Genomic DNA, 23,045 nt, shown 5'->3' with positions numbered 1-23,045 from the left:
AGTTGGGTTCGTAGGAAAAAATCCATGAACGACTGAGGCTGTGAACTTGCAGGGGTCTACTGCATGTCCAAACATTTTAAACAGCATTTATTGAACTATAGCAGACCTGTTCTTGTTAAAAGGATTGAACTTGACAATCATAAAGGTCAAAAATCAAAGAGACCGAGTTTGTATGGACTGCCGCTTTCTCCCCTGACATTGTGTCAGTAGCAAGACCATAATGTTAATGAATTCTTTGCTAAAGGACTGTGCACAAGCTTTGAGATTTTCTAAAGGCCAATTTGTCAGTTTGCTCATCAATATATTTGTTTTAAATCAGTGTTAAACATTACACATTCATCCCCCCCCCCCCAAATGTAATGTTTGTTCTCAAACACCATTGTTTATAATTAAAACATTTATCCTAAATGTTCTACTTTGTATTGTGTTTGGCAATGGAATGCTTCGCTATCCATAAAATTTATTCTGCTTCTGAATCAGAACTGTCAGTATTCACCATTGCATTTATGCCCCCCCCCCCCAAAAAAAAACAGAGTCGGCAGATGACCTCACCTAACTGGAGACAACACCTCCTCACCCTGATGCACAGGCCCTTCTCATAAAAATTCCCTCTTGTACATTCTCCTTCCTACTAGTTTAGTAGGAAGTGTCGTGTAAAGATGGCAAGTCTTGAATGAAACTCAACGTTACTGTGGGTAACCAGACAAGGAGCAGGGATTGTTAAATGACATGTGCACATATGATATCATGAAGCTAGAGTGCCTCAAATAAAACCAAATGAGAGCATTTGAAACAAGCAATGAAGCTGTACTTTGAAAGCTCAAGACACAAGTATGGAACAGCTGATCATTAGATTTGACACATCGAGGCTTAAGGTGGGTCCTTCATTGTTTAGTACGCTCATTTGAGATACCACTTTAAAATTTGCTTAGTATTCAGTTTGACCTTCAACCAATACAGCTGGAACAATCGTAGGAAAGCATGATCTAGTGACCATGCATGTGGTACCATCTGTCTAGGAGATTTTCAGCAAGATTGCTATTAAGTACTTGTATACCTAAACCTAAACAAAAACACTCAACATGAGCATTAAAATTTATTGCTTAGTGTTTACAATGCCCTTTGTTTTTCTGTAGGCAAAGAATAGTACAGCCACACACGAGACAGCCAGGACACCTACAACCGCTCCAAGGATGGAATCTTGGAATTGGGAGCCTGTAAAGAGAAAAGAATTAGGAATTAAGCATTAAAGAACTAGTTTCAACGGTCTAAAGAGCAATCCTTAAAGCTTGCATTTAGTTACCTGGAGAAGCTTTATCTTGCTGGCCAGACAGGGACTGAGATACAGAAGACAAAGGAGAGACCTGCTCCAGATAAAGAGGGCCAACAGAAATGGTCTCCTGCCATTCAGCTGGTGCTGTCCATTCACCTGCAAAATACAATTGCAGTTTGTGTATCCAAAGGCTGGACACTGGATAAGTCTGCTGGTGAGGTCACTTACTTGCTCTCCTGGGTCTGTGTTTAGGGGCACCAGAGCCCCTCCTGAAGGGAGGGGGGTTGGCACAGCTGGTGTCACAGCAGCTACAGACAGCATTGTTCCCATCCACTGAGCTCCACCTGAAAGCACAGCCACCAATCACAACCTGCTACCTCATCTGAACAGGTGCACCCTCATCCTCCCAGTCACTTACTGGCTCAGTGCAGAGTTGTATGAACAATCCTTATTCAAAGCATCAACATTAGCAGACGCCAAGGTCACCTTCAGATGGCAGGTAATGAAGATCTGAAAGTAGACATGCAAGAGACTAGTCACACCTGGGAGCTTCAATGGATTCCTCCAAAAGGAGATGGGAGGAAAGGACTTACTGAACTAGTAGTCAGGCCATAAAACCTGAAGGCATCCAGCTGGAACTGCATTACAGACTGGGCAACTCTGGGGGAGATGAACTGGGAATTTGAGCCTGTCAGTTTGCTATCCAAGAAACACCTGCAATACACAAGAGGGACCATAGCATTGCATTTCCAGACTAAGATCTAGTCGGACTATGGCTCACACCTACCCGTTATTTCCAATGAAGGTGTAGGCTGGGGCCGATGCATTGGACCCAGGAGTGGCCACACAGCTGTCCACAAAGACACGGAGAGGCACATGGTTAGTGCTGTCCACAGATGCTTGAAGGTTAATGAGGTCTCCTAGGAAGAAGGTGTTGGATGGACTCGGCCCACTCCAGTCACCTACAGACAGGAATGTTACAAGGTGTTCAGATAACATTAGTGCAAATGGAAAGGAGGATTTTAAAATGTGTACACCTACTGCTCATTATAACAAGCGAGAAGCCCAGAATGTCCTCAGCAGATATCGTGGAGGTGTAGGGAACCCAAGTGGGGTTTAAGGCATTGCTGCTTACGTTGTGTAGCCTGGGTTAGAAAAAGTTAAATTAGAAAGTCAAGATTCAAAGCCATGCCATCTTGATCACCAGATTCTTGTAGCTTGTCACAATGGCTCTCTGCATTATCACACTTTAGGCTGTGTGAAGTTCCAAAACATGGGACCAACTCCACATCTGCATTATATCCCTGTGGCTTCTTACCTGTTGTATTGGCATTCAATCTGCACCACAGCTGGATTTGTTCTTACAATGGGAAGACCATCAATTGGAGAAGGATTGTAGTCCAGGGTGAAGGTGTACACTATTACAGCTCCCAGCATCTAAAAAGATGCAACAACTTGACTGAACACCAGCTTTAAAGCCATTTAGCAGATTGACTTTAAATTGTAACAGGCTTAATTCTGCAGAATCACCACCTAGCCAAATTGCCATAGCAATTACTCCTTTAAAATGAAAACTGCTCACTTTGTAACCTGAAAGATTGGTGTGATCCAGTGTCGGATATGATGACAAGCTGCAAGGTATCGTAGGTGGCCCTCAGACACCCAAGAATACTTTAATAACCGGAACACACATTAGGGGCCAGATCTAATTCTCAGCCATTAGCTTGCCTTTAGACATCACCATTAGATTTTATGCTTCTACATTGCTTTTTTTTTGCAGTCTCATTCGTTATTTGAAATCTGCTTTCTCAATTTAATGAAAATCCAGGATCTTTTGATAAGGCCATTTAAAATTCATACAGGCAACAAGTTTAGACATTGCATTGCTGTAGTTTTTCAGCTGTGAAATCAAGCTGCTAAAGAAAAACCTTAAAGCACAACCTGACCAGCCAAGTACACCTCTTAATGCGCCCTTTAAAATTTAATATTGAGGTTAGGAGTGTAATAAGTTAGGTTTTAACCTTATAGGGCTACATTTCAAAAGCAGTTGCTAGACCAATCACCATGCTGCACAAGTCCGGTTTCAATCTACCTGTGTGCACCCTAACCAGGCACAGGAGCCCACATAAGTTACGAGTGGGCATTACACCAGGGTCTAAGCACATAATGGAGACTTTGTTGCACTGGAAGGAAATTAGATTTGGGCAGTAGTCTACGTGCAGGCAGTTGTAAGACTCCGTTTTCACAAAACGGACACAACTGGGACAAAGATTTCATTAATGTGCCCGATCAATTGTGATTTGACCGCCTAAACAGTAAATATTAAAGCAGACCCGGGCCACCTACAATAAAACTTCATTACGGTCACCTTGAGAAATTAAGTAAAAGTGCGAGAGCCCTGAAGCAACTCACCTCCACGGTGCTCCCACAGCCCTGCAGAGGGGCTTCAATCACAAAGGGTTGAACACCGGCCGGGCTGGTGACTCCACATCCACCCATGGAAAGATCAGAAGGCTGGACCGGCTTTTGGATGCCCAGCAAGTCCGGACTGATGGTGACGATCACCTCACTGTCGGTGCACTGAGCGGTTACGGTCTGCGGAGCGCCAGCTCTCGGCTCAAAATATTGCAGGACCGCGGGCTGCTGGTGCTTTGCGATAACCTTCTGTCCTTTAAAACGGGGCTGAGCAAAAGCATCGCAGAGGAAAAAGAGCAGCAACACTACGGCTATCTGACCCTTATCTTTACACCACATTTTGAAACAACAAAAGAAGGAAATTAGCAAAGTGCAGTAAAGTTCGGGGTGCAGCACAATCTTTATATACACGAATGAAGGCGTTCGCCTGCTTAATGTTAATAACACGTGCGGAGAAAAAGATCGCCAATCAGTCACCAATCACGTTTGCAATAAACAAGACGCATGCAATACTGAGGTTAATTATGCCAAGAAGATGATGAAATTAACTTCATAAATAAAAACAGCCGCAAAACCGTAAGATCATCTCAGGCAGTCACTTAACAATTCTTATGTAGAACACGGGGCAAGCAACAGAGTTTTAAATCTCTCGATGATTAAAACCAAACTTATCTGCTTTGCGAAAGGGAACAAAGTGTACTAAACTTCTTCGGGGCATCACCCGAATAATTTAATTTATGAAATGTGTGGGCGTATTGGTACATTGCAAACTAACATGGCAGGCTTAAATCATTGCCAAATGTAATTAAGTTGAATATAGTCAAGTGTTTTTGTGGTACTAGGGCGCCCCTACAAAGTCTTTATTGAATATTTATGCAGCTTCGATTTAGTCTAATTTTGATTACACTGGTCAACAAGCATTTCATTACTGGGATTCTTTCACCTGCACTTTAACAAAGTTCCCAAATCTGCACTGTAAAAAAAATTTGTCCTTTCTAACTTAAAATTTTCTAGTGACCTGTTGCACTCAAAAATTTTAGTTCACCTAATTAAAGTTGTGTAAATTGATTATTTTGATTTGTGTTGACATCCTGACCATGTTGGCTCAAATAACAATAATAAGTTGTGTCAGTTAAATTTTCGGTACTCATCAGATCAGCTTGTTCTAATTACAAATTCTGTGTTGTATTGAATACTGTTGTTTAGTTTAGTTAACTACAAAGCCAGTATTAAAAAGCAAGCACAACTGTAAATTTTATGCTCTACAAATTAAAACTAATACAGAATTTATTGAATAATACAGGACAAAAACAAAATACTTTAAATATTTTATTGACATATCACTTTAAATTCTTAACATTTATAACTTTGCAGCTGCAATATTATTGTGCATTTAAGCTACACAGAAAGAATGCTTTATGTAAGAGCAGTAGAATGGTGATGGAATCCAGATTTAGAGACTTATTTAGAAAACAAATAAATCAAATAAGACAACAGACCATTTAACAGTCAATTTCATTTAACTAAAACAGTGATCAAAGACTTTTTTTTCTATTCAAAAGCAGGTGCCCAAACTGACAAAATTAACTGGAAGTGTCACACAGAAATTTATATTATATTTGCAGATAGTTTGTTTTTTAGAGATTGCACTCTAGCAGTGTAGTCATTTCCAAGGTACTGGAACACTTTCTGGACCACCACAAATGTGTATTTAAGGTTCTTGCGATAGTTCATGTTAAAAGTATAAAGTGAGCAAAACAGGACTGTAAAGGCATTTGTAAAGTTTCCCAGGTTCTCCATAACCACCTCCTCTTCAAGGACAATTACAACATTTACTGCACTGCACAGCAGTCTTGAAGGGATGCCATTCCTGACCAACTCTAAAATTCCCATCGTAACGTTCCTTGCAGAATTCTACAAAAGACATGAAATAAAATAAGACACTTCATAAAAATGACCATTGTCATGAGTATCACATAAACTGTAACAAGATATCAAGGTCTGTGTATATTAATGCAAGTTACACCCCTATAAAATGTCAAACTGATGCACCACAAAATGAGGAAAGCAAATTACCAGGATGTTTTTTGAAATTGAGGCCAGCTCTTGTAGGTAGAAGGGAAGACTCAGAAGAACAGTGTCTCTCCTGTGCACTGTTAAGTCTGTGGTCTGTGAAAGAAAAGAAAAACAAAACCAACACAAGATAAGGTCAATGAATGGAGGAAAAAGCTATTGCTTAGCTTATAATACACAGATAATACTAAGCTGAAGCTAAAAAGAAAAATCTAGATTACTCTGAAGTTGATAAATTGGTAAAATTACTTTAGATACATTATCTACCTGTATATCCTGTTTTTCTAGTAGATTCTCCATTTCCTCTTGAGCTCTGTACATCATAAGCAAGCCCACAGTAGAACTGTGCAGAGATGTTAGGAGTAACTTCATGACCAGCGCTGGTTATGCGTAGAAATTCTGCATAAACCAATGTGTAAGCAAGACAGCGAGTGAGGACTGAGTTAATGAACTTCAGAAACCAACCAAGGGTGTTTAAGACATTAAAGTGACATGTGAAATTTAATACTTACCTGTTCTTCAACAAAAAGCCCTGGCCATCGTTGTTCAATTGTGTATAACATTGGCTGATCCTGTTGCATGGAAAATTTACAATAGCAGCACTGCATTGACTTTTGTTGAGAATTAAACATCTAAAATAAAAACACGACCAAAACAAAAAGTTATGTATTTAGGAGATTTTCAAACAGTAAATTTACATATAAAGACTCAAACTAAAACATAATGGTGCTTACATTAATCTGATCACTGACAGAGAATGTTATAAATTAAAGTGAAAGTTCACCCTGGGCAGACATACCCAGCGTTAAATTCAAACTGGATAATGCATCCAACTGGAGTACTGCATAGATGTGTTACAATGTGCTGAGAATGTTATACATATCATTCATAACATTAATTGATTAGAAAGTTATTCTTAATAAAGCAAATATAAATATTAATCAACTTCTATACAAAGTAATGTCAGATCTGCTAGCTATATAACAAAGTAAGGTAAACTCTGTACCAAATGATTATTAATACCCAAACTTTCACTAAAAGAATAACAAAATGCATAATCTTAACTATACTGTTTGTTAGTTGATTGGTTTATTAAATGGAGAGAAAAAATGAAATGGGAAAAGCTTCCAAGGCATGCCTCAGTTGTCACACTGTGCAAGGATAAAAATAATATGTGTAAAGCCAACCACCTAGTTTTAAAATTGTAATTACCACAACATAAGTGTTATCAATAGATAGGCAATTGCATTAATGCATGTGCGTATGTGTATTATACAAGTTATATATATATATATATATATATATATATATATATATATATATATATATGTGTGTGTGTGTGTGTGTGTGTGTGTGTGTGTGTATTTATTACTGTTGTATCATCTATTTACAGTTGTGCTATCTAAAATACATGTTGTTTTCTATGTCTTTTTGCTTTTTGATGTTGGTGGGCATATGTGTTTTCATGTGCTCTTCAGCTTAAGTTTGCTGGTCATTTGCCTTATGCAGAAGTTGTGTTAAGTAAGCCATGTGAAGTGTGTTTTGGTGTAGGAGCTCTGCCACTACTTTGACATTCATGACGATACTTCGGGGGAAGATGAAATATTGGGCGCGTACTTAATATGCACTAACTAAGTTTTCCATTGCTGTTTTTTTAAAGCACGCTACCTGCCTCGCTTGTTCAAACTGAGGAATCAGAGATGATAGATCTGTATAAGTAGCAGGCGTAGGGTCACCACTTTTCCTCCAAAGTGCCAACAAAGCACGCGTGCAATCGGCAGGATACATAAAATGCTAGTTTCACTGCATTTCACATCTGAACACGCATCCTCCACGGTGACAGAATGAACCTTACAACAGGACTGGCGTGTTGCGCTGTGCATTTACTGCTGAATTTACCGTAGATGCCAAAATAACGCAGGAAACCACTGCTGTGCTAACGCACCTTTACAGTAATCCTCCAAAGTCCCGTACCTTACGATGGCGAGTGATTAAAGACCTACACAATAGTTTCTCAAAAAAGCGGGAGTTTGGACAGGGGCTTGAAAAAAGCCTATGTCGGCTTACTCGAAAATGGCAAATGTGTCTGAAAGCAGATTGTAATCATAAAAGTGATGCATTTTTGCTGACCTGCGGAGCTGTGTTAAAAAGAGTAAGCAAATAATATTAACTTTACAGAAAACTAAACTGAAAACTAATTACCTTGCTGACCAAGTTAATGTTCAAAGTATTAATTGTTAAAATAACAGTGAACAAAGTATGGAATTTGCATTACTGAACAAAATTACACATAAGTGTACAACTTCACTTACCTGTTAATGTATGACCGTTCATTTAACGTTGCTTTTGACAGATTAATGTACAGAAATTGCGCAGTTCGTCGTTTAGAAAAATCCAGAACGTTTGAATTTACTCCTCAATTTGCGCATGCTCAGTAGATGAAAAGTACCAGGATTTTGCTCAGCCAACATGTATTTTTTTGTCAAACCTGAAAAGCTGACTAAGTACAGAAACATTATTTCACTTAATAAAATATTTTAAGTTGAATGGCAATTATTGCATATTCATCTATTCAACACATTTTTCTGTTTTAGGACAACATTTTTTAACTCAGTTGTTGCACCAACATTTTTTTCTTCATAACCACAAATTTTCCTTTCTTGGATTTTTTATAGTGTGGCTCCAAATCTGAAAACTGTTTTCGTCGAGCACATCCCGTTTTTCAGTTATGATGTTTCATATTTTGGACAACTACTAGACAGTGACAGATAAATACCGGTAATTCCATAGGGTGCCATTGAGATAAATGATTTCGCGACACGTTACTAACAGCTGTGAGTTGCGTCACCTTGTCATTATTAATTGTATTTAAAAAAATAATAATTTTAATTAGCAGAAAAAATATTTGTTACTGATTACCGAGTCTTATAAGGATGTAGAGCACAACGACACACTGTCGTGCTGCATGTTTGGAAGGCGCTGATTGGCTGAAATTGTTTATAGGGCTATTATCTTAAGGGACGTGCCGTATAGCGATCAGAAACGAAAACACACATTTAAGCCTTTTGGACTGTAGTTGATGTTATGTTTTTCTGCAATACAAATTCAATACGACACCAGGGTCTCCAAACACTTAAAAATGAAGTATATTACGTTTTACAGTGAAACTCTTTACATATAATACTCAATATAATTAGGGGTGTGTGCCCCCTGTACAGTGGAATTTTTTAGTTAAATGGAGGAATATATATATTTTTTTTAAATTTCACAAGAGGAGGATCAATGACCCCTGGTGTCTTTACTGACCATTGATACCATTGAGCCACCAAATTGGATTACTTAATGAGCTCCACACAACTGAACTACTGCTGTTCTTAGCGGAGCAGATTTAGACCATGTATTTTGTTTGACATATGCTCGTTCAATTGGTTTAACTGACACAAGAGTATCATTGTTGTATTCTCCTAATGAAGACTAAAAAATTAAATATACAGATGTATACTATATGACGTATTTGGTTTTGGAGAAAATTGAGCAATTCATGAAAAGGTTGCACGATTTAACTAATCTTTTTATATAAAGTTGATATATGATATATCTTTGAAACTATGTATCAGATAAAGGAAATCACAGCAAGCACAGACTACAAAAAGCAACTGTCTTATAGTCAATCGAGCTATAGGACAGCACGACCACTGCTGCTGACAGACTTGACTGTGATATCACCTTTTCTTTATAGCCATCTCATCAATTTTGTGCTCCACAAAATATTGTAATATATTAAACAAGTGAAATATCAGATTAATTGATTGAAAAATATCTGTCTTATATTGCGGGTTGGATAATGGATGGATTTAATATCTTCTTTCTCAAATGTGCTCACCTATGCAAAGAAGAGGGTTAAACCTTTATGTTCCATCTGCTCGGTTTTAAATAAGTCAGAACAAAGAAAGCATTTGAGGACAAAAGAGAACGGTTATTTATTTATTTATTTATTCTAATTACAACATTAGGGCCATGGATCCCCAAACAATGGCCGATTAAATGTGATCTCAAGAAAAGATGAAGGCTAATAATCTTCGTATATAATACGTTATGACGTGGCTGTCAGTTTGTCTGTCCAGTATTTTAAATCACCAATAGCTCGCAAGCCGTTTGAACTATTGACCTGAAATCTGATACACATATACTACGGGATGTCTTCTATCCGCTTTCGGGGTGATGATTGACCTCCAAGGTTATTCCTCTTTTTATTATTATCTTATTTTAATTGCAGAATCAACTCTCGGCAGCGGCCAGGAGGGCGTCCGTGTGGCGCATGCATATGGGCACTGTTCTCATTCCCTACCACCTTTTCCATCACTTCACCCAGATCTTCATATCTTAAATAATTTTTGAGGCAAATTTAAGACTTAAGTGCCAACTTAAGTGAAAAATTAAGGAAAGCGTACTAAGTAAATTGCAACACAAACGCTGACTTAATTAGTTTTAAAGTGAAAAGATGCCGACGGAAGAAGAGAAGAAGCGAGCCAATAGGGTGGAGAAAAGACGAGCTGCTCAGGAAGCAGCAAGCGCATCAACCTCTCAGCAGACGAATGCTAAACGTACAGAGAAAGAGGATGCTCAATTCAAGTGTATTCACTGCACAACGTTACTGGCAATCCTAATAAAAGCAGCAATAATAATGATACAAGGGGATTATTTATTTAAAGAGATGGGCTCCATGAGTGAGGTCTTTTATTTTGTTTTAGTAAAACTTTTGCTTTTAACCAGGCCACAGGGGATGCACAAACCAGTGTGTTTCTTCATGCTGGTCCCAAGCCAAGATAAATGGTGAGGGTTACATCAGGAAGGGCATCCGGTGTAAAATTTAGCCAAATCAATATGCAGACTACAATACAAATTTCCATACCAGATCGGTCGATCCCCGGATTAACAACAACCGCCACCAGTACTGTTAGCCAACAGGGTGCTGGTGGAAATTGGGCTACTGTTGGCCGAAGAAGAAGAAGAAGAAGGAGAAGAAGAAGAGGGGGGAGACTTGTCCAGAGGCAGGAGAAGAAGAGGAAGATAGAGAGAGTGGAACTAAGGGTAAGAACTTTGAATGTTGGCAGTATGACTGGTAAGGGGAGAGCATTAGCACATATGATGGAGAGAAGGAAGGTTGATATTGTGTGTGCAAGGGACTAAATGGAAGGGAAGTAAGACCAGGTGGACAGGAGGTGGATTCAAATTGTTCTATCATGGTGTGGATGGGAGGAGACAAGAGTACATGGAGATAAGGCACAAGGTGAAGAGAGAGGAGGTGAAGGCTAAAGAAAAGGTGTGTGATGAGTTGTATGAGAGGTTGGACACTAAGGAGGGAGAAAAGGTCCTGTACCGATTGGTTAGGCAGAGGGACTGAGCTGGGAAAGATGTGCAGCAGGTTAGGCTGATAAAGGATAAAGATGGAAATGTTCTCACAAGCGAGAAGAGTGTGTTGATCAGATGGAAAGAGTACTTTGAGAGGCTAATGAATGAAGAGAACGAGACAGAGAAGAGGTTGGATGATGTGGAGATAGTGAATCAGGAAGTGCAACGGATTAGCAAGGAGGAAGTAAGGACAGCTATGAAGAGGATGAAAAACAGAAAGGCCGTTGGTCCAGATGACATACCTATGGAAGCATGGAGGTGTTTAGGAGAGATGGCAGTGGAGTTTTTAACCAGATTGTTTAATGGAATCTTGTAAAGTGAGAGGATGCCTGAGGAGTGGAGAAGAAGTGTACTGGTGCCGATATTTAAGAATAAGGGGGATGTGCAAGGCTACAGTAACTACAGGAGAATAAAATTGATGAGCCACAGCATGAAGTTATGGGAAAGAGTAGTGGAAGCTAGGTCCAGAAGTGAGGTGATGATTAGTGAGCCGCAGTATGTTTTCATGCCAAGAAAGATCACCACAGATAAGATGTTTGGTCTGAGGATGTTGAGAAGTTTAAAGAAGGCCAGAAGGAACTGCATTGCATCTTTGTGGACCTGGAGAAAGCACATGACAGGGTGCCTCAAGAGGAGTTGTGGTATTGTATGAGGAAGTCGGGAGTGGCAGAGAAGTATGTAAGAGTTGTACAGGATATATGTGAGGGAAGTGTGACCGTGGTGAGGTCTGCAGTAGGAGTGATGGATGCATTCAAGGTGGAGGTGGGATTACATCAGGGATCTACTCTCAGCCCTTTCTTTTTTGTAATGGTGATGGACAGGTTGACAGTCGAGATTAGACAGGAGTCCCCATGGACTATGATGTTTGCTGATGACATTGTGATCTGTAGTGAGAGTAGAGAGCAGGTTGAGGAGACCCTGGAGAGGTGGAGATATGCTCTAGAGAGGAGAGGAATGAAGGTCAGTAGGAACAAGACAGAATACATGTGTGTAAATGAGAGAGAGGTCAGTGGAATGGTGAGGATGCAGGGAGTAGAGTTGGCGAAGGTGGATGAGTTTAAATACTTGGAATCAACAGTACAGAGTAACGGGAATTGTGGAAGATAAGTGAAAAAGAGAGTTCAGGCAGGGTGGAATGGGTGGAGAAGAGTGTCAGGAGTGATTGCTGACAGACGGATATCAGCAAGAGTGAAAGGGAAGGTCTACAGGAATGTGTTGAGGCCAGCTATGTTATATGGGTTGGAGATGGTGGCACTGGCCAGAAAGCAGGAGACAGAGCTGGAGGTAGCAGAGTTAAAGATGCTTAGATTTGCATTGTGTGTGATGAGGATGGATAAGATTAGAAATGAGGACATTAGAGGATCAGCTCAAGTTGGACAGTTGAGAGACAAAGTCAGAGAGGTGAGATTGCTTTGGTTTGGACCTGTGCAGAGGAGAGATGCTGAGCATGCTGAGCATTTTGGGATAAGGATGCTAAGGATAGAGCTGACAGGCAAGAGAAAAAGAAGAAGGCCTAGGAGAAGTTTTATGGATGTGGTGAGAGAGGACATGCAGGTGATGGGTGTAACAGAGCAAGATGTAGAGGACAGAAAGGTATGGAAGAAGATGATCCGCTGTGGCGAACCCTAACCTGTGGCGAACCCTAACCGGACCAGCCGAAAGAAAAAGAAGAAGAAGAAAACTTTTGCTTGTCACATATCACATTCCGCCTGTCAGCATTATATACAGTATATATATATTTTATTTTTATTTAGATTTTTTTTACACACCAGACAATGGAAGCCACTGTCAAACTGTAACAGTGAAAAATAAAAGTTTAAGAGACCTTATTGAACTTGATCATGAGTTTGCGTAACATTAATGCAAATCGCCAGGAGATGTCCCTAGAGAGGTGAGTGTCAAATGCTTCGAAGCCTTGACACGATTTTCAACACAAATGATTCAAATGTTTTGTTACTTTGTGAGGCTTTGCTCAGACCATCATTAGTCAAATCTGAAGGAAGATCTTACATCACTACAAAGCTGCTGCTGTAATGTCTGAACAGACAATAGGCACCAGAGATTTAATTGAAATGGCATGATCATGACCTGTGGCTCCCCAATATGTTCCTGGAACTCTGAATTCTCAGCCACACGTTCTGTGATATTCTTTAACTAGCTTGGAGTTTCCAATTTCTTTGTCTTTCCTATGAGATTCACGAAGTAATAAATGGCCTAAATTGCACGTGGAAAGTAGGATCAAAGTTGTGATTCTCCCCAAATCAGTTATAGGGGAGAAAATAAAAATCTGCAATTAGGAATTGGTTAAATTAACCTACACCCCACCACAAACTGGAGGAACATAGTGTGCCTAGTTTAGGCTGTGTCAAATTAAAAAATAAATTGACTGGACCAAAACCCTGGTTGTCCAGGATGATGTTTGTGACCCACTGTTCTAAACCTGTTTGTTTAGCTCTAAAGTGAACCCATTTGTGGATGGAGTTTTAATAGGATTCATAGCTGAGTGACACTGTTGTCCATGATCTTGCATGCTGAAAAGTCTTTTAGACAGAGTATCCTGCACATTACAGGCAGGTTTTAATGCTGGGTGTTAAACTGCAATTTCACTTACTTTAAAGGAAGTGACAAGTTTTGTGTATATTCTTCCTTGTCAAATGACAACATTATGTAAAGTGTTCTCTCCAAGGATGTAGTTGCTATTGAGGGTCAAAGGATCTGTTTCATTCTCCAGCTGGAGTGAATTTGGGACAAGTCTGAATGTCCTTGAGTGGCCTAACCAAAGCCTAGACTTCAGACCCATAACATCTGTGGAGAGACATGAAGATGGCAGCTTACAGATAAGCTTCTTTAGATTGGACGGAAATCAAGAGAATCTGCCAGGAACAATGGGAAACACTGCCCAACCCAGGTGTGCAAAGCTTGAAGAGATCCACCCAAGGAGACTCAAATCTGTAATTGTTGCTGATAGTTTATTGCATGGGCACTATATAATTCTGTAATGGTACTCTAATGAAGATCTATGATGAATCTGGAACGCAATGTATACTTGAGGTGCAATTTTGATATCACTAAATGGGTTGGAGATATTGATAATTGTACAGTACTGGTAGGTTTCTCTTAACTGAAAACCATTTATCCAATCTTGGCAGTTTGATTCATTGTTGAGTTATACAGTATAGGTTTAAAAATAGTATTTCCCTTATTGAAACAGTGTATATTTGAATTTTTCTGATATAGTGGCAGAGGCCCTGGGAGTTTCTACTGCACTTGGACTGAGGAGACCACATTCTGTTCAAAGCTCCCTTTACAGCAATATGGCGTAGCCCTTTGCTGTTCCATGACTTGCTATGCAGACGTGTTTATTGCTACTTGCAAAACCACTGAAGAGTGTAAATGGTTTCATGTGCAAAAAAATGGTAAAAATATTCTATTTGAAAGAATCCAGTAAAACTAAATTCCTACATTTGTAAAGAGGATAAACCAATTTGCCAGGCTTCCGTTTGAGCGCTCATCATTTTCATAACCAAGTAGCTTTTCTCCTGATAAACAATAAGACATTAAGATTGTCATGTAATTTGCATACCCATTTTTCTCAAAAAAGTCAGCTCAGGTTTTACAGAACTGCTAAAATTGGCCTTCCATTGAGATGCCACATCCAAACCTTCAAAGACTGTGTGCAGAGTTAGTCATTGATCGAGACCTACCACCAGCCCCAAGATTTCAGGATCTTCGTGTACTGCTATGGTCACTGAAAAGTGACCCTAAACCACCCGTGTACCTAATTATGGTACAAAGGGCTAGGCTTATGGACTACTTCCTTTATAACCCACCTCCAGCATGAGTTGCTTCTTCTGCTCTTTAGTAACAACCCTACACTGTAGCAAGACTGGAGAAACCCTTCCACTGTCAAAGGGTACTCCTGTGCTGGTGTGGTATATGCCTTTTCCTGTCTACCCCAAGGGCAGGAGTACGCCAACTACAGATTGGAGTAAAGCTATAAACTATCATGGTACCCAAAATTACCTAATGCACGTTTTGGTTTCAAGTTGGGTTTAAAAAAAAAAAAAAAAAAAAAAAAAAAAAAAACACCTGCACACATACACAAACAGTAGGGCAGGTGCCAAATGGACACAAAGCTCCCAAATTCAGAAAGATAAACTAAATAGGCTCCCCCCCCCAAAAAAAAAAACCCTACTTTTAATGCAGAAGGGGAGACAGCCCAGGCTAAATTAGGTTTGATAGATACCCCGCAGCAGCACTGGTTTAAATTCCAACAAACATCTAGTGCAACACCCAAACTGCCAGAGCACATCAAGGCCGAGTGGTGTTCACCTTGGCCAGTAGATCTTCAATTCCGACATCCCAAATGGATCATGACAGTTACATCTGTAATAGCAACTACATCCTTCATAAATGTTGCCATTTGGACAAGAAGCCACACAAATAATTTACTTCCTTTAAAGTAAAAGGAAGCTCTAGCACCCAGCTTGAAGTGAGCATGATCTGCTATCTTAATGCTCTCACAATACAAGGGCACTCAGAAATGGACTGAATTTTAATGGCCACTAAAGAGTTCACTTGACAGCCAAGGTAAAATGTTTAGCTCAGTGGGTCAAAGGTCATCCTGGACACCCAGGATTTTCTTGCTGTGTACTATAAACTCCTACCCTAAACTAGGCACATGCTTTCCAACACTCCTCAGGCAAGTTTAGACATTATGCTAAGGAAATTTGGAGAAAAAAAAAAAAACAAAAGCCAAGATAGTGAAAAATATCAGATGGTGGGTTACAGGAATCAATCTACTCCAAATACAGCAGCTTTAGAGATGCATCAATATGAAGGATGATCACATTTTGGAAAGGTGGGACCTGCAGTGCCTAAAGCAGTGGGCTCATTTGTGCAGATGCCACTTTCTAGAAAGTTCAGGTGTATTTGCTTATTATTCAGTTGGACCTTAAAGCCATTTGGTGAGAAAACAAAACAATCTTAGTCAACCCTTGACCTAAGTAACCATACATGTTTTATCTGTCTAGATAATCCAGCAAGATCAGATTATGCTATTAAACCAGTGCTTATATACCCCCCTCCCAAGCAATACTATAGACAATGATGCAAGCTTTAAACTTTTATTGCTTATTGTTAGCAATGCCCTTTGCTTTTCTGTAGGCAAAGAATAGTACAGCCACACACGAGACAGCCAGGACACCTACAACAGTTCCAAGGATGGAATCTTGGAATTGGGAGCCTGCAAGGAGAAAAGAGGCATTAGGAATGAAGTGGTTTAATCTAGCATCTTAAGATTGGACCCCAAAAACAAAAAAAAAAAAAAAAAAAAAAAAAAGTCCTTCACATGTCTTGCATTTAGGCTGTTCAAGTTAGTTACCTGGAGAGGCTTTATCTTGCTGGCCAGACAGGGACTGTGATAAAGGCAAAGGAGAGACCTTCTCCAGATAAAGAGGGCCAACAGAAATGGTCTCCTGCCATTCAGCTGGTGCTCTCCATTCACCTGCAAAATATAATTGAAGCTTTTGTATCCCAGGCTGTACACTGCAGAAGTCTGCCAGTGAGGTCACTTACTTGCTCTCCTGGGTCTGTGTTTAGGGACACCAGAGCCCCTCCTGAAGGGAGGGGGGTTGGCACAGCTGGTGTCACAGCAGCTACAGACAGCATTGTTCCCATCCACTGAGCTCCACCTGAAAGCACAGCCACCAATCAACCTGCTACCTCATCTGAACAGGTGCACCCTAATCCTCCCAGTCACTTACTGGCTCAGTGCAGAGTTGTATGAACAATCCTTATTCAAAGGATCAACATTAGCAGATGCCAAGGTCACCTTCAGATGGCAGGTAATGAAGATCTGAAAGTAGACATGCAAGAGACTACAGTCACACCTGGGAGCTTCAATGGGATTCCTCCAAAGGAGATGGGAGGAAAGGACTTACTGAACTAGTAGTCAGGCCATAAAACCTGAAGGCATCCAGCTGGAACTGCATTACAGACTGGGCAACTCTGGGGGACACGAACTGGGAATTGGAGCCTGTCAGTTTGCTATCCAAGAAACACCTGCAATACACAAGAGGGACCATAGCAATGCGTTTCCAGACCAAGATTTAATCAGACTATTGCTCACTCACCCATTATTCCCAATGAAGGTGTAGGCCGGGGCAGATGCATTGGATGCAGGAGTGGCCACACAGCTGTCCACAAAGACACGGAGAGGCACATGGTTAGTGCTGTCCACAGACGCTTGAAGGTTAATGAGGTCTCCTAGGAAGAAGGTGTTGGATGGACTCAGCCCACTCCAGTCACCTGCAGACAGGAATGTTACAAGGTGTTCAGATCACGTTAGTGCAAATGGAAAGGAGGATTTTTAAATGTGTACACCTACTGCTCATTATAACAAGTGAGAAGCCCAGAATGTCCTCAGCAGATATCGTGGAGGTGTAGGGAACCCAAGTGGGGTTTAAGGCATTGCTGCTTACGTTGTGTAGCCTGGGTTAGAAAAAATTACATTTTAAATGTGAGATGGAATGGCTTCAAATCAGGGCAGATTCTTGTAGCTTAACATCACAAGTCTCTGTATTTGCATTACTATACTCTTGACCAAGTTCCAAACATGGAACCAACTCCACTTCTGCATTATAGCCATGTCTTACCTGTTGTATTGGCATTCAATCTGCACCACAGCTGGATTTGTTCTTACAATGGGAAGACCATCAATTGGAGAAGGATTGTAGTCCAGGGTGAAGGTGTACACAATTACAGCTCCCAGCATCTAAAGAGCCAACAACCCAACTAAAGTCAGCTAAATCTTTAGAGATTACAGTATTTAGTCAACTATTACATTTATTCCACAAAATTTTAGATCACCTAGCCAATTACTCCTTTGGACAGGTCAACAATTTATAACCTAAAGATACAGTAGGTGCTGTGCCCTATCCGAGTCACTTAGACCTGGTCCCCAATGTTTGTACACGAATTAGATCAGGAGCTGTAGCACACCAAACAATGTCTAGACACCCAAGAAGACTTTCCAATGAGTGCAAATTTCCATTTCAGAAATGGAAATGGTTGGAAGACTAACTACTGTTCAACTTACTGGAACTAGCCCATCTGAAATTCACCCTGAATTTCTATTTTTGAAAAGCTACTTAAATTCTCTACAGGCAATGAGGAAATTTTTGGAAGTTTCACAGCTGAAATCCTACAGCAATGCAATGTCTGGTCAGGTGGTGCTTTAAGGTGCTTCTATAAAGAACCAAGTACTCCTCCGATTAAAATCATGCTCAAACCCTATTCCAAACTCTGTCCTCTTTAAAATGTAGATTTGAATCGTAGTCTGAAGGTTAAAACTCGAGTTACTACACCAAACGCCATGCTGCACGTCAAACTTCAACCAACCTCCGCTCTCCATAACCAGCGACATGAGCCCATAAAGGTCATGAGTGGACACTACACCGGGGATGAGAGATTACCTCCTCAGACGCGGTTAATGGACGATTACCTGCCCAAATCTCATTTCCTTCCAGTGCAATACAAACGTCTATGTGCAGTCAGCTGTGACACTCCGTTTTTCACGTAACGGACACTTAGAACAAGATTGTTAGTATACGTTCTTGATCAATTGATACTAAACCTCCAAAACAGTAAAAGGTTCACAAAAATCAGATTCGGGCAACCATCTACAAACGGTCACCAACGATCTTAAACTAAATATTAAGAAAAGAGCGATAGCACTTAATCAGCTCACCTCCACGGTGCTCCCACAGCCCTGCAGAGGCGCTTCAATCACAAAGGGCTGAGCACCGGCCGGGCTGGTGACTCCACATCCACCCATGGAAAGATCAGAAGGCTGGACCGGCTTTTGGATGCCCAGCAAGTCCGGACTGATGGTGACGATCACCTCACTGTCGGTGCACTGAGCGGTTACGGTCTGCGAAGCGCCAGCTCTCGGCTCAAAATATTGCACGACCGCGGGCTGCTGGTGCTTTGCCATAACCTTCCGTCCTTTGAAACGGGGCTGAGCAAAAGCATCGCAGAGGAAAAAGAGCAGCAACACTACAGCTATCTGACTTTTACACCACATTTTGAAATAACAAAGGAAGAAAATCAGCAAAACGCAATAAAGGAAGAAGTGCCGCACAGTCTTTATATACACGAATGAAGGCGTTCGACTCCTTAATGCTAGTAACACGTGCGGAGAAAAAGATCGCCAATCAGTCACCAATCGCGTTTGAAATGAATAAGACACTTCAGGTACTGAGGTTAATTACGGGAAGGAGATAATGAAATTAGAATCACAAATCAAGACAACCGCCAAAATGTAAGATCATCTCAGGCAGTAACTTGACAGTTTTTATGTGGAACACGGGGCAAGCAATTGGGGTTTTAAATCTCTCGTTGATTAAAACCAAACTCATTTGCTTTACGAAAGAGAGGAAAGTGTGCTAAACTTGAACTTCTTCAGGACATCACCTGAATAATTTAAATTTAGGAGATTTGTATTGATAAATTGCAAACTAACATGGCAGACTTGTGTAAATAAAATCATTGCAAAATGTAATTAAGTTGAATGTGGTGAAGTGTTTTTGTGGTACTATAGGCCGTCCCTATAAAGTGTTTATTAAATACCAGTAAGGGTGCACTGCATGATAACGTGCAGTGAATACACTTGACTTAATTATACTCCGTTGACCCTTAACCTTGACCTTCGTTGTCCATATATGTGTACGATATGTCAGGTGTGTAGGTCAAATGGTTTGGGAGCTGCAGGTGACTGTAAAGGTTCATCACACACAACCCTGCAGTGAATACACGTAATTTGACTTTACTCGGTTGACCTTTGATTTCAGAGTTCAATCACTCCGAAAGTGAACAGTAGAGGTCACGTAATATAATATGTATACCAAATTTTAGTTAAATAGATCAATAGGTCAAACAGTTTGGGAGCTACAGTGTTAAATGTAAGCACTCATGTGTTCTGGCGACAAACAACCTCGTGATAAGCGATGTTTCTAGTAAATACTCTCTCACTTCCCTCAAACAGCTTTCCCTGCGATGGCGGATCTAGGACTTTCATCTTTACATCTTGTGATCGTCGTACTCTTGAAAAGGCAACATACAGCTGTCCATGTCCAAAAACGGGTTCTGGTAAAAAAAAATTCCAACTCTATCGAGTGTCTGTCCCTGGGACTAAAAGCAGGTTTTATAGGGAATTGTCTTCTTCTCAGCTTACATGGAAAATCGGTATCATTGCTAATCAAATCTATCCTTGGTATAAGCACAACAACAGCTATACTTGAGCCAGCGATATTCAAATAAAAATAAAAATAAAATATGCGCATGTGGAAGTCCTCGTTTCTGAAATTCAATGACATGCATATATGCATCCACTAATCCAAAGGCATGATTCTTAATTAAATCATCAAGCAAACTTTTTAATTTTATGTAAAAAACTCTTGCTACTAAATCAGTTCGGTGTTCAATTTTTTGGCCGCGTTTTCTTTTATTGCTGTCCATTCAGGTTTACCTGTTATTGTAATAAACAGATCTGGCTTTCCGTATTTAGTTACAATGCACATAGCATCTTGGTATCTTTGTACCATCTGCAATGGACTACCTTCAAAACTTGAAGGAAGTATACAAGTCTTACCTGGTAATAAGCTTTCATTTTCCCTTCTGGTTGCCAGATAATCTTGAAGTACATTGTACTGGTCAACTTTTAATTTTGGCTGATTCATTCTGATATAATTCAGGCGATTTGCTTCAGTCTTTACATAAGCATCCACTATATATTGCTGTGTCAGTTTTCCAGTATTATGAATAGGGTTAAACCTTTCAGGTCTTACAGCAAGCCGTTAACAATAATATTCTCTTTTTGTAATGCGTTGTCTCTTGCCCGTATGGTTTTGCTTCTTTAACTCAGTTCCCTCTTCCCCATTTGGAAATATTAAAGGGTAGGTCATTGGATCTAAATTTGGGTTAAGGATATTTATTCTTTTAGTCACAGCGTGATCATTTTCGGTTGGTCTAGTATAGATCAGTAAATCTCTTTCAAATGGTGGTTCTCCGTCTTCATTAGCAAATATTATGGCAATTTCATTAGCAGTAGCATTGTTATATCTTCGAGGATCTTTCTTTCGATCTTGTCTAATTGCCATTACAACATTTGTCAGGGGTTGTCCTGTTCTTTGGGACTCTCTGGCTTCTCTTTCAACTTCACAGAGCATTTTATATGCCTCTGCATAGGGATTTTTCAACATAATCTTAGCCAAATCAGTCATCACAGTTTCATCACAGTTCAGGTTTTCAGGCGACGATAACCGATGTTTTGTTGCTTTCTCTGTGTCCAGTATATATAATTGTGCATATTTCCTTGGTTCACCCTCAGCAGGATGCATTGTTCCAGTTCTGTGATAAATTTGTCAATGGATTCTAAAGCAGTATGGACCAATTCCTGGTGGTTTTGCAATATTGGCACTCATGGACGCAAACACAAATGAACTATTAATGGATCGTATATTTTCCATAAAACTTTTAGAACTTCTTTCTTTTCCTGTCATGAGATCGTACAAATATTTTGGATAGCGTATTTTAGCAAGTTCACTAATACTCACATTTTCATATACTTTTTGCTCATTCATTTCATGAATTTCAAAATCAGTCTGTTCTATCGAAATCTTTCCCGTTTTGCAACACTTAGAGATCTCCATTCGGGCAGATGCCTCAGCCTGAATATATAAGGCGTTGCATTTACTACAAACTTTATTCATTGCACCACAGGAATGTTCAAGTATCTAATTTTCATTGCCTAGTGCAGATTGAGCAAATTTTGAATTGAGTGCATTCGGTTAATATTTTCAAGAGTTCTTCTACTCTGGCATCTTTCTTGAGTATCCATTACGGTCTCATTTTGTCATAAGCTGTGCCTACTTGCCGCGTTTTGTCTTAAACGATATATTTTCTGGTCATAGCTCTCTTTGTTCTAGCTATTCTCATGCAATCAGCATCTCTTCGTCATCGCGGATGGCATTGTGCTCTGTCTCATTTGCCTTTGCAATTCTTTCATGTTTGACCACTAATTGCTGACGTCGATTAGCCTCTTCCTCAGTCTCTTTCGCTCAGTGTCAGCCTATCTTTGTTGTATGGTCTGTTCTTTGCTCTCATTTGCTCGAGCAATTCTCTTTTGCTCTGCGTCAGCTTGTCATAAATGCTGAGTGTGCTCTTCATAGTTTTAATACTCTTTCATATGGTGAGAGGTTGATGCATGTGCTGCTTCCTGAACAGCTCTCCTTTTCTCCACTCTAGCAGCCCACTTCTTCTCTTCTTTTGTCACCATCTTTTCGTGTTTAAACTGATCAAGTCAGTGTTTGTGTTGCATTTACTTAGTATGTTTTCTTTAATTGTTCACTTAAGCTGGCACTTAAGTCTTTAATCTGACTCAAGAATGATTTAAGATATGAAGAGGTAGGCGAAGTGATGGCGATGGTGATAGGAATGAGAACAGCGCCCGTACGCATGTGCCGCATGGCTGCCCTGTTGGCCACTGTCGGGAGTTGATGCTACAATATAATAAAATAAAATAAAATAAAAATTTGAGGTCAATCATTACCCGGAAAGCGGATAGTAGACGTTGCGTAGTATATGTGTAACAAATTTCAGGTCAATAGGTGAAATGGTTTGCGAGCTGCAAGTGATTTAAAATCCTGGACAGACAAACAAACAGCCACGGTAGTGTATTATATAGAAAGATTTATGTAGCTTTGATTGAATCTAATTTTGATTACACTGGTCAACAAGCATTTCACTACTGGGATTTTTTTCACCTGTAGTTTAACAAATTTCACTTGCTGACTCCAAATATCAAAAAATG

General features: G+C 40.0%; 2 protein-coding genes across 5 annotated transcripts; both read right to left on the bottom strand.

Annotated features, from left to right (window-relative positions):
- Window positions 1–1,081: 1,081 nt before the first annotated feature.
- LOC114666608 (zona pellucida sperm-binding protein 3-like) lies at window positions 1,082–19,317 on the bottom strand. 4 transcript variants are annotated; one of them, XM_051926632.1, is made up of 10 exons: window positions 18,924–19,317; window positions 17,830–17,948; window positions 17,562–17,665; window positions 17,308–17,482; window positions 17,116–17,236; window positions 16,939–17,030; window positions 16,751–16,866; window positions 16,557–16,679; window positions 16,380–16,418; window positions 1,082–1,176 (listed from the first exon to the last, which is right to left on the bottom strand). In XM_051926632.1, exons 1-10 carry the CDS (start codon window positions 19,257–19,259, stop codon window positions 1,097–1,099), a joined length of 1,305 nt encoding a protein of 434 aa, XP_051782592.1. In that variant the 5' UTR covers window positions 19,260–19,317; the 3' UTR covers window positions 1,082–1,096. The 4 variants fall into 4 exon arrangements, with proteins under 4 accessions (XP_051782592.1, XP_051782588.1, XP_028677366.2 ...); XM_051926628.1 differs by lacking the exon at window positions 16,380–16,418 and having other exon boundaries at window positions 1,082–1,215; XM_028821533.2 differs by lacking the exons at window positions 16,380–16,418; window positions 16,557–16,679 and adding an exon at window positions 1,304–1,429 and having other exon boundaries at window positions 1,082–1,215.
- Window positions 1,669–4,071, bottom strand: LOC114666728 (zona pellucida sperm-binding protein 3-like). Its single transcript, XM_028821701.2, has 6 exons — window positions 3,686–4,071; window positions 2,592–2,710; window positions 2,315–2,418; window positions 2,061–2,235; window positions 1,867–1,987; window positions 1,669–1,783 (listed from the first exon to the last, which is right to left on the bottom strand). Exons 1-6 carry the CDS (start codon window positions 4,025–4,027, stop codon window positions 1,688–1,690), a joined length of 957 nt encoding a protein of 318 aa, XP_028677534.2. The 5' UTR covers window positions 4,028–4,071; the 3' UTR covers window positions 1,669–1,687.
- Window positions 19,318–23,045: the final 3,728 nt, after the last annotated feature.

Source organism: Erpetoichthys calabaricus, chromosome 1 (genome assembly GCF_900747795.2).
Source record: "Erpetoichthys calabaricus chromosome 1, fErpCal1.3, whole genome shotgun sequence".
Classification (NCBI taxonomy): Eukaryota; Metazoa; Chordata; class Cladistia; order Polypteriformes; family Polypteridae; genus Erpetoichthys; species Erpetoichthys calabaricus.
Note: the sequence above shows the minus strand (reverse complement) of the source record. Positions and strands in the feature narration are given on the sequence as shown.

Excerpts from the sequence above, each read along its gene's own strand:
- LOC114666728 (XM_028821701.2), bottom strand. The coding sequence starts at position 4,027 with ATGTGGTGTAAAGATAAGGGTCAGATAGCCGTAGTGTTGCTGCTCTTT. Across the intron at positions 2,419-2,591 it reads ATTGAATGCCAATACAACAG|GCTACACAACGTAAGCAGCA; the intron begins GTAAGAAGCCAC and ends TTTCTAACCCAG. Across the intron at positions 1,784-1,866 it reads ATGGCCTGACTACTAGTTCA|ATCTTCATTACCTGCCATCT; the intron begins GTAAGTCCTTTC and ends GTCTACTTTCAG.
- LOC114666608 (XM_028821533.2), bottom strand. The coding sequence starts at position 19,259 with ATGTGGTGTAAAAGTCAGATAGCTGTAGTGTTGCTGCTCTTTTTCCTC. Across the intron at positions 17,949-18,923 it reads GCTGTGGGAGCACCGTGGAG|ATGCTGGGAGCTGTAATTGT; the intron begins GTGAGCTGATTA and ends TTGGCTCTTTAG. Across the intron at positions 17,483-17,561 it reads CTCACTTGTTATAATGAGCA|GTGACTGGAGTGGGCTGAGT; the intron begins GTAGGTGTACAC and ends TCCTGTCTGCAG.